This window comes from Erithacus rubecula (assembly GCF_903797595.1).
Source record: "Erithacus rubecula genome assembly, chromosome: 20".
Classification (NCBI taxonomy): Eukaryota; Metazoa; Chordata; class Aves; order Passeriformes; family Muscicapidae; genus Erithacus; species Erithacus rubecula.
The window spans coordinates 4,792,764-4,805,409 of NC_136672.1; the positions used below are offsets into that span (position 1 = coordinate 4,792,764).

General features: G+C 59.2%; 2 protein-coding genes across 3 annotated transcripts; one reads left to right on the top strand and one right to left on the bottom strand.

Moving 5' to 3' along the window:
- Window positions 1-499: 499 nt before the first annotated feature.
- On the top strand, window positions 500-3,839 carry LOC306810640 (uncharacterized protein). 2 transcript variants are annotated; one of them, XM_079323467.1, is made up of 6 exons: window positions 578-587; window positions 681-1,007; window positions 1,174-1,343; window positions 2,405-2,509; window positions 2,962-3,073; window positions 3,249-3,839. In XM_079323467.1, the coding sequence occupies exons 2-6, from the start codon at window positions 702-704 to the stop codon at window positions 3,306-3,308; spliced, it is 753 nt and encodes a 250-aa protein (XP_079179593.1). In that variant the 5' UTR covers window positions 578-587; window positions 681-701; the 3' UTR covers window positions 3,309-3,839. The 2 variants fall into 2 exon arrangements, with proteins under 2 accessions (XP_079179592.1, XP_079179593.1); XM_079323466.1 differs by having other exon boundaries at window positions 500-1,007.
- A 1,373-nt stretch (window positions 3,840-5,212) lies between these two features.
- Window positions 5,213-10,256, bottom strand: UBALD2 (UBA like domain containing 2). Its single transcript, XM_079323742.1, has 3 exons — window positions 10,010-10,256; window positions 9,375-9,437; window positions 5,213-6,359 (listed from the first exon to the last, which is right to left on the bottom strand). Exons 1-3 carry the CDS (start codon window positions 10,127-10,129, stop codon window positions 6,039-6,041), a joined length of 504 nt encoding a protein of 167 aa, XP_079179868.1. The 5' UTR covers window positions 10,130-10,256; the 3' UTR covers window positions 5,213-6,038.
- Between the last annotated feature and the right edge of the window lie 2,390 nt (window positions 10,257-12,646).

Consider the following 12,646-nt stretch of genomic DNA (forward strand, 5'->3'; position numbering starts at 1 on the left):
CAGAGGGGATCCATGCCTCAGTTTCCCCAGGAAGAGCTGGGTTGGGAGGCTGGCTTGGGGATGCTGAATGCAGCCTGGTGTGGTAGTCAGTCCATCTTCTTCTTCCCAGTCTTCCATGACCGAAATGCTCCAGCCCAAAAAAGGCTCTCGGGACATGGATACTCTCTCTGCCCAGTCACGGCTGTTGGATGACGAAGACCTGATTGTCATCGGCAATGAAAGTACCTCTGGCCCCAGCTGGGGAGGGACTGGCAGGGTGGGAGGGCACAGGGGGCTGCAGGCTGCTGGCTGTTTCCCCAGCCCTGACCCTGAGGACCCTCTGATCTCTTGTTCCAGTTACCCTGGTGGATAGATCCGTGTCACGGCTCGGGGACACGCGGCCCGTCAGCCCCCTGCCCCCCAAGGGCAAGACATCCAGCAGAGGGAAGGGTTTGCTGGAGCCAAATGCGAGCGGCCAGCCGGTCTCTGAGGCAAATGACACGAGACAGGACACGGGACGGGACACGGGACAGAAGGATGTGGGACAGAGTGACGTGGGACGGACTGACACGGAACGGAGGGGCATGGGAGCGGACACAGGACAGGACGTGGGACAGAGTGACATGGGACGGAATGGGGGACAGCAGAAGGTGAGACGAAAGGTGCAGTTAGGTGACACAGGACAGGATGACATGGGACAGATCAAGGATGGAGAGGTCAAGATGAGTACTTCCAAGGCAGAGACTCTTCCCAGTGACCTGGATGTTCGTCCTGAGATGATTGGTGTGGGAGAGATCATGGATGAAGAGATGAAGATAAGGGTATCTAAGGCAGACACTCTTCCCAGCGACCTGGATGTTCCTCCTGGGATGATTGATGTGGGAGAGATCATGGATAGAGACATGGATGAAAAGATCAAGATGAGCATGTCTAAGGTAGAGGCTTTTCCCAGCCTCCTGGATGGTTCCCCTGAGATGACCAGTATGGGAGAGATCAAGGATGGAGAGAGCAAGACAAGCTTCTTCAAGGTAGAGGCTCTTCCCAGCCCCCTGGGTGCTCCCCCCGAGACACCCCCTCCTTTGAGTGCTGCACCCCCATCTTGCTGCCCTTAGACCAAGCTCACAGTGGCTTGAGGGAAAGGGGTGGAGTTTTGGGGGCAAGAGCTGGGGCTGAAACACTGCTCTGCTTGCTCAGGCTCCTCCTGGCGTTCAGAAAAAAGGTTTGGATAGTGGTTTCACTGCCTCAGGAATGCATCCAGGAGCCCCTGCCACCCACATCCCAGTCCAGCGGGGGCAGCCAATGCGAGGCCCCCCAGGATCCCAGAAACTCTGGATCCCAGACAAGAGTGTGGCTGGGACTAGCAGGTGAGTGCCATAGGGACAGCAATGGCTTTGGGGACAGCACTGGTCCTGTTCCCTCCAGCTGGGCCCGTGTGGTGCCCTGGCATTGGATCCAATTTTCCACTGATGGAACTGTGGGGATGCTGCTTATGATTTCCTCCCACTGGCGTCCAAGGAGGCATGCAGAGGAGGCAGCTCCAGGATGGAGCCATTCCCAGCTGAAGCTGGACTGTAGGTGCAAATGCTTTTGTGGCAAGGGTGGGGGACAGTGGCTTGTCCCCTGGCAGGGCTGGGACATGCAGTGCCAGAGCCAGGTCATGACCTGTCCTCCTAGGAGAGCACAGGGGAGTCCTGGGTGCTGACCTAGCAAGGACTCAGGTGTGAGGGCAGGTTGGGATGGCAGGTGTGGGAGCCTCCCATCCCTGTGTGTCCTGGGCAGTCACAAGCAGCCACCACATTTTGGAGGCACCAGTGGGACCAGTATGTCCCAGGCTGGGAGCATCCCAGCCCAGCAAGGGATACAGGAACCCCCCTACTTTGACCTTGCCACCCGTTCCCATTGGGACTGGGATGCCCCTGGGAGAAATTCCCACAGCAGTGGGTTTTGGGAGCTTACCTCTGTGTATTCATCATTGTCTAACACGAGCTGGAGCTTTTTCCCAGGTAGGACTCCACAAATAACCCATTTCTCCCATGGCACCTCCTTAGTTTTGTAGCCAGCCAGTGGGTTGGACTGTGCTGTGGTGGTGGTAGAGAATCCATGCTCAGCACCCCACAATTCCCCTGAAAATGCCAGAACTCCCTGCAGTGCCGTGCCCAGCACTTGGCTCTGCCTGCATAGTCAGGGCTGTGTCTCCCAGGAGCCTGCTCAGCACTTTTCTCCCTGTTTTAGGATGCTCCTAAAGGTGCTCTCTTCCAAGTACTCACCTTGTGACCCACTTGTGCAGTTGTCTGGCCAGAGTGGCACCAGCACCAGTGCACAGGGGGTGGGACAGCAGCAGATGGGTGCTGGCAGTGCCCTGCAGTGTCAGGGCTGGCTCTTCTGGCCCCTGTCACCCATCTGTGGCCCTTGTCACCCTCCCCAGACACCCTCAGATGGTGACATCCTCGCTGCCACAGTCCCCCAGCTTCTCTGGGCAGCTGCCCCGCGCTTTCCAGCGGCACCCCTGTGTTCCGGTACCAAGGCGCAGGTAGGGAATGGGGACCCATCCCTGGGGCCCAGCAAGGACAGCTCCTGCTGGCTGGGGGGGAAGGGCTGGAGGTGTCTGGGCAGAGAGGGGCTGCAAAGGGTCAGCTGGGCTTGCCTCAGGTCAGAGGGTTTTACGGTTCTCTGTGCTGTCCTGTCGAGCCCCGAACTCAGGTTTGGTGGGGACTTCTTGCCTCCCCTGAAAGGAGTTCCCAAAAATCAAGTGCTGGAGCTGGGAGAGCCCTGCTCCTGCCTCCTGGTGTCCCCTGCAATGGGCACTAGGACCTGTCATGGCCATGGGCAGCTCTTGGGGCTGTGAGGAAAGGGCAGATCCTGTAGGGCTTCTGCAGCAGCTGGAGGAGGGGGAGCACCCCCTGACCCCTCCCTGGCATAGCAGGGTGAAGCAGAGGGTGCCACAGAGCTGGGCACTGAGCAGCCCTGTGTCCTGTCCCCCAGGGACCTGGCACCCCCAGGCTATTCCCGCAGATCACCGCTGTACTCTGGGGGCAAACACACCACCACCTATCCCGTGCAGCCCATGGAGCCCCTCCTGCCAGACCCCAACAAGGTAGGGATGGGCAAGGTGGGGATACAGACAGCAGGCACCAAGCTGAGAGGGTGATGCTGAGCATCTGGGGGAGGATCTATGCCTCAGTTTGTCCAGGAGGAGCTGGGGGGAGAGGATGGCTTGGGGATGCTGAATGCAGCCCAGTGTGGCAGCCAGCCCATCTCCTCCTCCCCAGCCTGGTGTGTGTGAGCTGATGGGCAAGGATGGACTCTTGTACCGGGGCCGGACCCCCTAGGGCTGGCCTGAGCACCAACTCCAGCCTGCAGAAATAAAGGGAGATGAGCAGCTCTGCCTCCTGAGTGGAGCAGGATCTTCTCTTCGAGCACAAGGAAAGGCTGGCAGCATCCCTCATCTGAGAGCAGCCCCTGTGAACCCCCTCCCAGGGCCTGTGTCAGCCCCCTGGTGTCCTGCACCCCTGGCCCCCACCAGCCCCACTTGTGCCCTGCCAGGGGAGCCTGTGGCCCCCAAAGGGTCTGGGACAGCAGCAGGAGCAGCTCATTTGTTGCTGGAGAAGAAAATGGAGGTATCAGTGGGAAGGGCAGCAGCAGAACAGAGTCTGATGCCAAAAGCAAATCCCACCCCAAGCCACTGGTTTGCTGTCACTTACCCCTGGGATGAGCATTCACTGAGCTGCCTTCCCCATCTCCAGGTGAAGAGACCCCCTCTGTCACCCCCTCATCCTTCTTGGAAGCACTATCACTGATTGAAGGCACAAATCCCTCTGCTCCCCACCTCCACCCAATGCACCACAACCCCTGGAGAGTGACACGTCCCTTCCTTTCCCTTGTGCCACCCCCAAGGCTTGGGGCTGCTTCTCCCCAGGCCCCTGTGCCACCCACCCCTCACTGTGGATGGGAGGAAGCCCCAGTGGGTGCTGAGACTGAACACAAGCTGTGTCAGGAGGGGGGATACAGGGCAGGGAGCAGCACCGGGGGACCGAGGGGTGCCACAGCTGGGGACACATGGCTGTGTGCACAGGCAGTGACACTTCCTGGGGGGACACAGAGCTGGTGGCACCTCTCAGTGAGTGGGAGGGTGAGAAACGCTGAGGGGAATCCCAGAGGAACCTGGGGTGACCCAGAGCTTATGGGGGACATCCCCTGGGGGCTGCCCTGCCCTCCTGGTGGATGTCCCTGTACCTTTCCCGACCCCATCCTCCATCCCTGTCTGCTCCACTGTACTCCACAGACATCTTAGTTCCCAGTGAGTTCCCCCTGGAATGTTCTCCCTGCTGGGTTTGGTTTTTCAGGGGAAAACCAGGTGCTCAAAACCACTTTGAGGGTACTGAGGTGGACACAGCAGGGTCTGGGATCCCCCCAGTGCCACCTCCTTTAAGATAACTGGGAACACTGAGCAAACCACTGGGCACCAGAACAGAGCCAACAAAGAACCATCCTGCACTCTGCTGGGGTTCAGTGGCTTAAAAACAAACATTTTTGGGACCAGTTTGCAGGACATGGCCCAGCTGGGGTCACCTCTTTGGTGCTCACCAGCCCCCTGTCCCCAGGATGCACCCTATAAACACCCCACCCCTTGTACCCCCTGAACACACCCCCAGCCTGGGGTGATTTTTGGAGCAGGTAAGTAATCCCAGAAGGGGGATTTTTTTTGCCTTTTCTCCTTGGAGTTTGTACCATCCCAAGGACCTCCCCATGCCTACAGGAAGTTTGGATTGCCTTGAGCTTCCCTGTCTTTCCTGGCATTCCCAGAGCTGCTGTGTTCCCACTTTGGGGGTTTTACCCCAGGTGTTTGTTGTGTGAACACAGTGACCAGGTGACCCTTCTGCAGAGGGGGACATCATCCCCTCCCCCAGTGTCCCCACAGTGCTGAGGCCTGGAGGGGCTCATTGCTGGGTGGGTGATGGGGCTGGAGGGTTTTTGCAAGCTGTGAGATTTTGTGAGGGGACAGACAGGGGTGTCAGCTGCACCCCCGGGCACAGGGGGCTCCTCTCTGTACTAGCACAGCACCCCCATGGCCCTGGGTCTTCCCTTCCCTCTGACCCCTCCTCTTTGAGGACAGCAGTGGTGGCTTGTGGAGGCAGAGCATGGACTCAAATCCCCAGTGGTGATGCTGCCTCACACAGGAGTCACCTTCATTTTCAGCTACACCCACCCAGAAGAGAGAAAAGGCAGGGATAGCTGGTGTTAAAAAAGTGATTTTTTTTTAAATTTTTATTATTTTTTAAATTAATAAAAAACCTTCAACCTGTTTTTTGCTGGGTCTTTTTTTTTTTTTTTTTTTTTTTTTTTTGTTTGTTTTTCTGTTCGTTTTTTTTAAGCAACATTGATTTGAAAACTAAAAAACCCCCAGCTCCCCTCTGCCTGGGGAAGCGCCACATAGGGCGGTCACAGGGACAGGGGGACATCACTTTGACAAACCCCCAGGCCCTGGGGGTGCTGAGGGAGGGAGGACAGGGTTGGGGGCAAGTCCAGGGGGGGTCTGTGCAAGAAGCCAGGCTGAATTTCGGGAGCCAGAGAGCTGCATTTGCTCTGGGCACTGCAACAAGCGCCCAGGGAAGCCAGAGCTGGGGAGGGTGTCCGTGGCTCTGTGTCTGTGTGGCCATGATCTGGGGTGCCAACACCTCCATCCATTCATTCAGGTTATTCCTGTCCTCCCCTTCCCTCTCCTGCCCTGATGTAGAGAGGCTGGGTGAGGTTAGAGCCGTAGGGAAAACCCCCCAGACACCCAGCAGCTGCCTCCACACTGCTACACCTTCTCTCTGGATTTATATACATTAGATATATTTATATATTATAGTTATATATTTTTAAAAAAAATGGGGAGGGGAGTAGAGAGCAGCCAGAGGCTCTCATGGGTCAGTGCCCTCCATGGCAGCATGTGCTCCCCCCCTTAAAAATAATAATAAAACCTAGAAAATGATTCCAGTGCGTTTCTCGGCGAGCCCCTGCTCCCAACGCCCCGGCCCGGCCCCCCCTGACCCCCCAGCCCTCCACCAGCCCCAGCCTTATCTCTGACCATCCATGGTGGCCACGGCTTTCTGTGGGGGGGCGGGGGGCGGGGGGGTGGGGGGCCAGGAGGGCTGCGGGTGGTGCAGGTGGTGGTGGAGGCCGTGGGTGGTGGGCGAGGAGGGGGGCAGCCAGGCGGGCTGGTGGCTGGGGGGCGAGGAGGCCCAGAAGGGGCTGAAGCTGCCCGGGGGGGAGCAGGCCATGGAGGGGATGGGGCTGTTGCTGCTCTGCAGGCTCTCCGAGGTGCGCAGCTTGGAGAACATGGCCAGCGCGTCCGGGAAGTTGGGCGGCGTGGCCGGCGTGTTGCTGGGGGTGCACATCTGCAGGGCACAGAGAACGGGCTGTCAGCAGGGCAGGGGGTGGGGGTGCCAACCCACCCAGCAGGGCAGGGGGTGGGGGTGCCAACCCACCCAGCAGGGCAGGGGGTGGGGGTGCCAACCCACCCAGCAGGGCAGGGGCTGTGGGGGTGCCAACCCACCCAGCTCAGACATGGGGGTGTGGGGGTCCCAATCCACCCAGCTCAGGCACCAGGGGGGTATGGGTGTGCCAACCCACCCAGCTCAGGCACAGGGGGTTTTGGGGGTCCCAACCCACCCACAACAGCCAGACCCATTGCTGAGGATCCTGGTAGATCCCAGGGCTGGTGTGGCCCCAAGGGTCTGCGTGGCTCCCCCCTAAAGGTGTGGGGTGCCTGAGAAAGGCTCCAGCAAATTTGGGAAGGATGTTTTGGACCATCCCAGATGCTCAAAGCCCATGGATGAGGCAGGTTTGACACAAAGGGGTCCAGCATGGTGGGTAGGGAGGGTGCTGGGGTCCTACCTGGACCCCCTTTCATCCAGTTTCCTCACCCTCTTCCCCTTACACCCCATTATGGCAGAGCAAGCAGAATGCAAGCAGGGCCCCCCCAGTTCCTGGTACAGCCCCTGCCTTCTTGGTACTCAGCTAAATTTAGCACCAGGACAGTGATGGATCCGTTCCTTTTTCCAGCAGAGGAAAAATCCACCAAGGAGGACCCAGCCCAGCACTGAGGCTCAGGGACTGGTACAGGGACCCAAATCAGCAAACAACTTGCTGAACTGAGAACTGGAGAGGTGCTAAAAGGGGGAGTGGGGTGTGCATACAAATTCCCTATAAGGCTGCACACACAGGGAAGGGCCTGTGGGCAGGGGGATGCCTGGACAGGGGGCTCCATGCACAGGGAGACTTCACCCCTCTAGGTTAAATCCATCCTAAATCCCTCTTGCCCTTCTGGAGCCACAGCTCCTTGTGGGGACTTTGAGCAGAGTTAAGGGGCTTGGACAGTGTCTGCTGCCTTTAGCAATGAGGGATTGAGATGTTCTGGTGGGGAATAGCTGCTTGATCTGCCCCTTCCTGGGATTTACCCCAGGATTTGCCCCTGCCTGGTGCTCAGCAGCCCCTGCTGCTCCCCAGCACAGGCCAACACCTAAATCCCTCTCACAGGTTCCTCCTCATCCCCATCCCAGCCACCCTTAGTGATCAAAGGAGCAGCAGCCAAACCCTTGTGGGGGGCCCAGACCCCTGAAGTTGGGGTGCTCCCCAAACCTGAGAGAAGTAGCAGCTGGCTCCCATCAGCCTGTGGAGCTGGGGAACCCCAAAAATGCAGTTACAGCCTGGCTGGCACTGAACAAGTTTGTAGTCAACCAGGGATATTCCTCCACAGAACTCATTTCAGAGCTCAGCGTGAAGTGGTGCAAACCCAGCTTTTGCTTTTTAAATTAACCTATACATGTGGCAGTATCTGAAAAGATACTTGTTGAAAAAAAAAACCAAAACCAAAGAAAAACAACAAACCAAAAAACCCTAAAAACCTTAAATTTGCTCTGTTTTGGAAAAAACCCACCACCACAACAGCCAGCCCTGGATTGATGATGGACACAGATCTGAGCTTCTGGGGTGATATTTGCCAGATTAATTCGAAATATTTATTTAAAAAAAATAATTTCCCTGCAATCATTGCCTTCCTCCTCCTCCAACACATCTTGGCTGTCAGAGGGTCGGTCACCACAAACAGCTCTGGTGAGTCCTGGCCCCACAGGCTGGAATCTGCAGGAGTTTGGGGAGCCCCCCATGGTGTGGGGGTGACAGGGACGAATCCCCACCCATCAAACCACAGCCACGCTTGCAGCTTTGTTCCCTGACGCTTGAAAAAGAAATAGAAACTGCAAGCACAAAACTCCTCATCTCACACCTGCCCCGAGCCCTGTGGGGCATTTCAAGCTCCACAAATCAGGATGCTGGGGAGCGGGAGGGAAACACTACACAAAAATCCCCCAAATAGGAGTATCTGGGGAGAAGGTAAAAGGTATTTTGACAACATGTGGAGCACACGGTGTCATGAAAACGTTGTTGGGGAGGGGGAGAACCGAGTGGCTCCAGACCCTCCGTGCTGGGGGGGAGGGAAGGGGGTGCCTGCCATGGTCGGGGTGGGTCCCTGTGCAGGGATGGGGCTGGGATGGTTCCCCCAGCCCTGCTCTGCATCCCGGCAGGAATTGCCCCGATGAAGCTTTTGGGGTGCAAACAGCAAGGCCTGGATCTACCTGCTCCCTCCAGGAACGCGGCTCTTCCATGGGAAGACCCTCTGCAAACTGCCCGGGGCAGCAGGGAAACGAGCGGGGTGGGGAGGAACTGCAATGAAGGGGGTTTTACTGCGAGCTGGATGACAAAAACGACTTTCTCCGAGGGAAACAAGAGCGTTTGCTGCCGGCAATGCCAGGCTGGCGATCCCCATGGAAGGAGAAAAGGGGGAAAATTCGGTTTAACCCAGATCGGCTCCTTCCCCCCGCGCGGCACCGTTCAGTTCCCTCAACACTGGAGGATGGGGGGGGAAGGGAAAACAAGAAAGAAAACCCCCCTAGAAACACAAAACAAAACACCCGGAGGGGAACAACTTCCTCCCTTCGGCCAAGGGGATGTGCCCTCGGCCAAGGTCAAGTGGCGTGGGGGGAAAGGGGGGCCCGGCCGTGGCCCCCGGCCCGGGGAGCCCAAGTTGCAGCGCGATGCTCGCCGACACAAACTATTTCCTGGCAGACATTTTAGCTCGTGTTTACATTCTCCGGCTGCGTGTTCCTGCGGGCGCCCAGCAATATGGCTGGCAGGGAGCTGACAGCTCCCAGGGCTGGGGGCTGCACCCCTCGGGGGGCTTGGGGAGGGGGGGCTGGTCGGGGGGGGGAGGGGGCAGGTGGTACTTGTAGGGGTGGGGGGGTATGGGGGGTTGGCTGGTGCTGCGAAGGGTCTAATGGTGGTTTTGGGGTTGGGGGCGATGGGGAGGGGATGGGGTGGTGCAGGGGTGAGGAAGGGGCCGGGGTCCCACTTACCATCTGGGGGGGGTGGTGGCTGCTGGGAATGTTGGTCTCCTGGAAGAAGGCGCTGAGGGCTGTCTGTGGGGGACAAGCTGTCAGCTCCAGCGCACCCCAGACAAAGGGGGAGGCAAACACGGCCCCCCAACGCTCACCCCGCAGGGTCCCCACCCCTGGGACCGCCCCGGGGGGCAGCCGGGGGTGCCCCCAGCCCCGCCAGGCCTACGGGCTGCCCTTCACCCGACCCACCGCAGATCGCGCCCCCTGCTCGCTCAGGGGCTGCCCAGCCAGGGGACCCTCAAACCCCAGGGGACCCCCAGCTCCCCCAGCGGCACCCCCAGATCGCAGCCCGAGGGAGGGGCCGGGGCCCGGGCCGCAGCTCGGGTTACGGCCCGGGTATAAATAGAGCCGGCGGCGCCCGGGGCCGACTGCCCCCCCCCCGGCCCGGTGCGGGTGCCGGGGGGTCGGGCAGGACCCCCCAAAACCCGGCCACGCGTGTCGGTGGGCCGGGGCCGCACAGGCCCGCCCCCACCCACCCGCACCGCCTTCCGCCCCGCGGCTCTGCGGGCAGGCGGGCGTGCGGATCGCCATCTGCGGCGCCCCGGTTCGCGCGCGGGTTATCCCGACCGTGCCGCCGGCGGCCCGTCCCGTACCTCGAACTGCCAGTGTGCCGCCTGCAGCAGCTGCTTGGCCTGGTCGGCGGCGCAGCCCGCCGCCAGCACGAACTGGTTGATCATCACCTGGTGCCGTAGCTCTTCCATGTTGACGGACATGGCGGGCCGGTCCCGGCCCCGGCCCGCACCGACCGGAGCGCCCCGCGCCCGCCGCGCCCGCCGCGCTTCACCGGGGGAGCCGGGGGGCACCGCGGCCCCGCCCCCGCGCGCTGATTGGCTGCCGTTGCGCCCCGCGCCCCGCCCACCGCCGGCTTCGAACCTTCCAGCTGCCCCGGCGCCTCCCCATTGGCCCGCGCCTGTGTTTTGGCTGCAGGCGGCGCCGCGATTGGCCGGAGTTGGTGGAGACGGGGCCGGGCGGAAGGGAGAAGGGAGAGCCGGGCGTTGATTGGCTGCGTGGGGATTTCATCGTGAGGCGTTGGTGACGTCACGCCCATTGAGGAGGTTCATTGAGGAGGAGCGGGAGGGGCTCATTGAGAGGGGCTCGGCTTGGGGGGCGGTCATTGAGCGCAGCTGTAAATGGGGCGCTATTGAGGGTATTGCGGGTTCCGTTAAGGAGACTCATTGAGATGGGGCCATGGAGAGGGGGTTCATTGTTGGGGGGTCATAGAGAGGGGCCTCCACCCTTCTCTGGGTGCCCTTGTTGGGGACACCCCTCCCGCGGAGGCTGCACCTTGACCCCCTGCCCCGTTTCCCCCAGCCAGGCTCCTTTATTCCCTTTGCAAGGCTCCTCTCTTCCTTCAGCAGAGCCCTCCCAGCCCCCCATCTCCTCTTTCCTGGGGTCCCTGTTGCCCCCTCCGGGGGTTCCCCCTTATAACCCTTGTTTTGACTCCCCCAGCAAAGCTCTCCCAGCGCCGCCCTCCCATCTGAGATCCGTTCACCCTGGGAGTGGGACCCTAACCCGATGCCAGGGGCAGGAGCAGGGACCCATCCTCTTCATCCCCATGCCCCTCCCGTGTAAAGGCTACGGGGTTCAGGACAACTCCCAGTTTGAGCGGGAATGGGGTAGGATTTTTTGTTAATAGTTAAAATCCCGATGACTCTGAGTCCAGTCTCAGCCTGCAAGGGTGAGCTCCTCCCTAGTGTGCTTTCCCTGCATTTGGGGATTGTGCGATTCCTGCCTTGTAGTGTTCTGATTGAAAAGGGAAAATTGGCATTTAAATCCCAAATAAATGAAGAAGGAGCTTTGCAAATGCGTGGTGTGAAAATAGGTTGATCTAGGAAGAGCCATTGGAGGTTTGGATGTGGCAGTGGTGACCAGCTGGCCAGGGGAGAGGGAATGAGGAGGCACAGCAATGGAAACTTGAAGCTGCAGCTGGGTGCCCAGAGCAGTGAGGGCCTCAGTGGGGCTTCTGCAAAGTCCTGGTGGTCCCAGGGAGGTGAGGTCCAGCGATACCAGTGTGTGGCTACCCAGGCTGGATATCCTCCCAGGATATTCTAGGGGATCCCATCCCTGGGATTCATCTGGGATGGGTATGGAGGGTCCTGCTTGCCCAGTAAGATTTTGGTAGCTTTGTCTTCTTGGAGCAAAACACAGTTTGTGCCAGTGGCTGCTGGGAGAACTGGGAGTGGACTGGATGTACAGACGGACGTTTTCTGCTGTGGGTGAGCTGCACAACTTCCTGTTAAAACATTAACTGCTGTGCTCTACCATGACTCTGTGTCAAACACACATCCCAAATCCCACAGCCAGGCAGCACGAGCTTCAGACTTGCATCTTGCCCAGCACCACGTGCATTTTGGAGTTAAACATTGCATTTCCTCTGGATTCTCCCCCCGGGGTCAGAGCTGCTGGGGTTTCTCCTGGCTTTCTGTGTGCTGGGATCTGTGGCAGGGTAGGACTGGGAGAGACCCTGCCCTGGGAGCTGTATCGTCGCCCAGCTCCTGCCAGCGCTCCACTGCGGCACTGTCCTACAAAACCCTCTGCTGCAGTAATCGCTGGGAAAAAAACCACGAGCCGTGCATGCAGGCAGCAGCTCTGCGTGTAATGACTGCCGGGTTATGGATCTGCACGGGGAGAACTTTGAATTATTATCTGCACTAAAACCCTGCAGTCTGCTGTGTGCTGGTAATGAAATGCGCTGGCTCCCTCTCCCAGTTTCCTGCTGTCGGTGCTGGCTGGAGTGAGGCAGGGGAGCAGGGCTGGCAGCTCAGTGATGCTGGGCTGTGCTAGATTTTTAAATTACCCACGTGTAGAGCAGGATCCCCAAAAATGTGTGTTGGGGTGAGAGGAATCAATTCCTGGGGTCTCGGAGCTCCCAGCTAGGCACCAGCACTGAGAGCTGGAGCAGACTCCGGTGTGGATGTTGCCCTCAGCTTCTCCGAGAACCATTTGGGTTGGAAAAGACCTTTGAGATCATGGAGTCTAAATCTTCCTCTTCAGCCAGTGCTCCTGCTGGCACCCAGCCCAGGTGTGGCATCCAGCAGCATAGACATGGTGTCACTGCTGGGAATGTGGGTCCTGGTGTGACAGTGGCAGGCTGACAAACAGGGTACAAAGCCACCCTGGGCTGCTGTTTGGTTTGGCTTTTCTCAGCTGCCTTTGGGGCTGTGTGGGTAGGAAGTAGTTGGGAGAGGGATCCATGTGTCCATCTGCAGGGAGGGGATAAATGGGGGAAG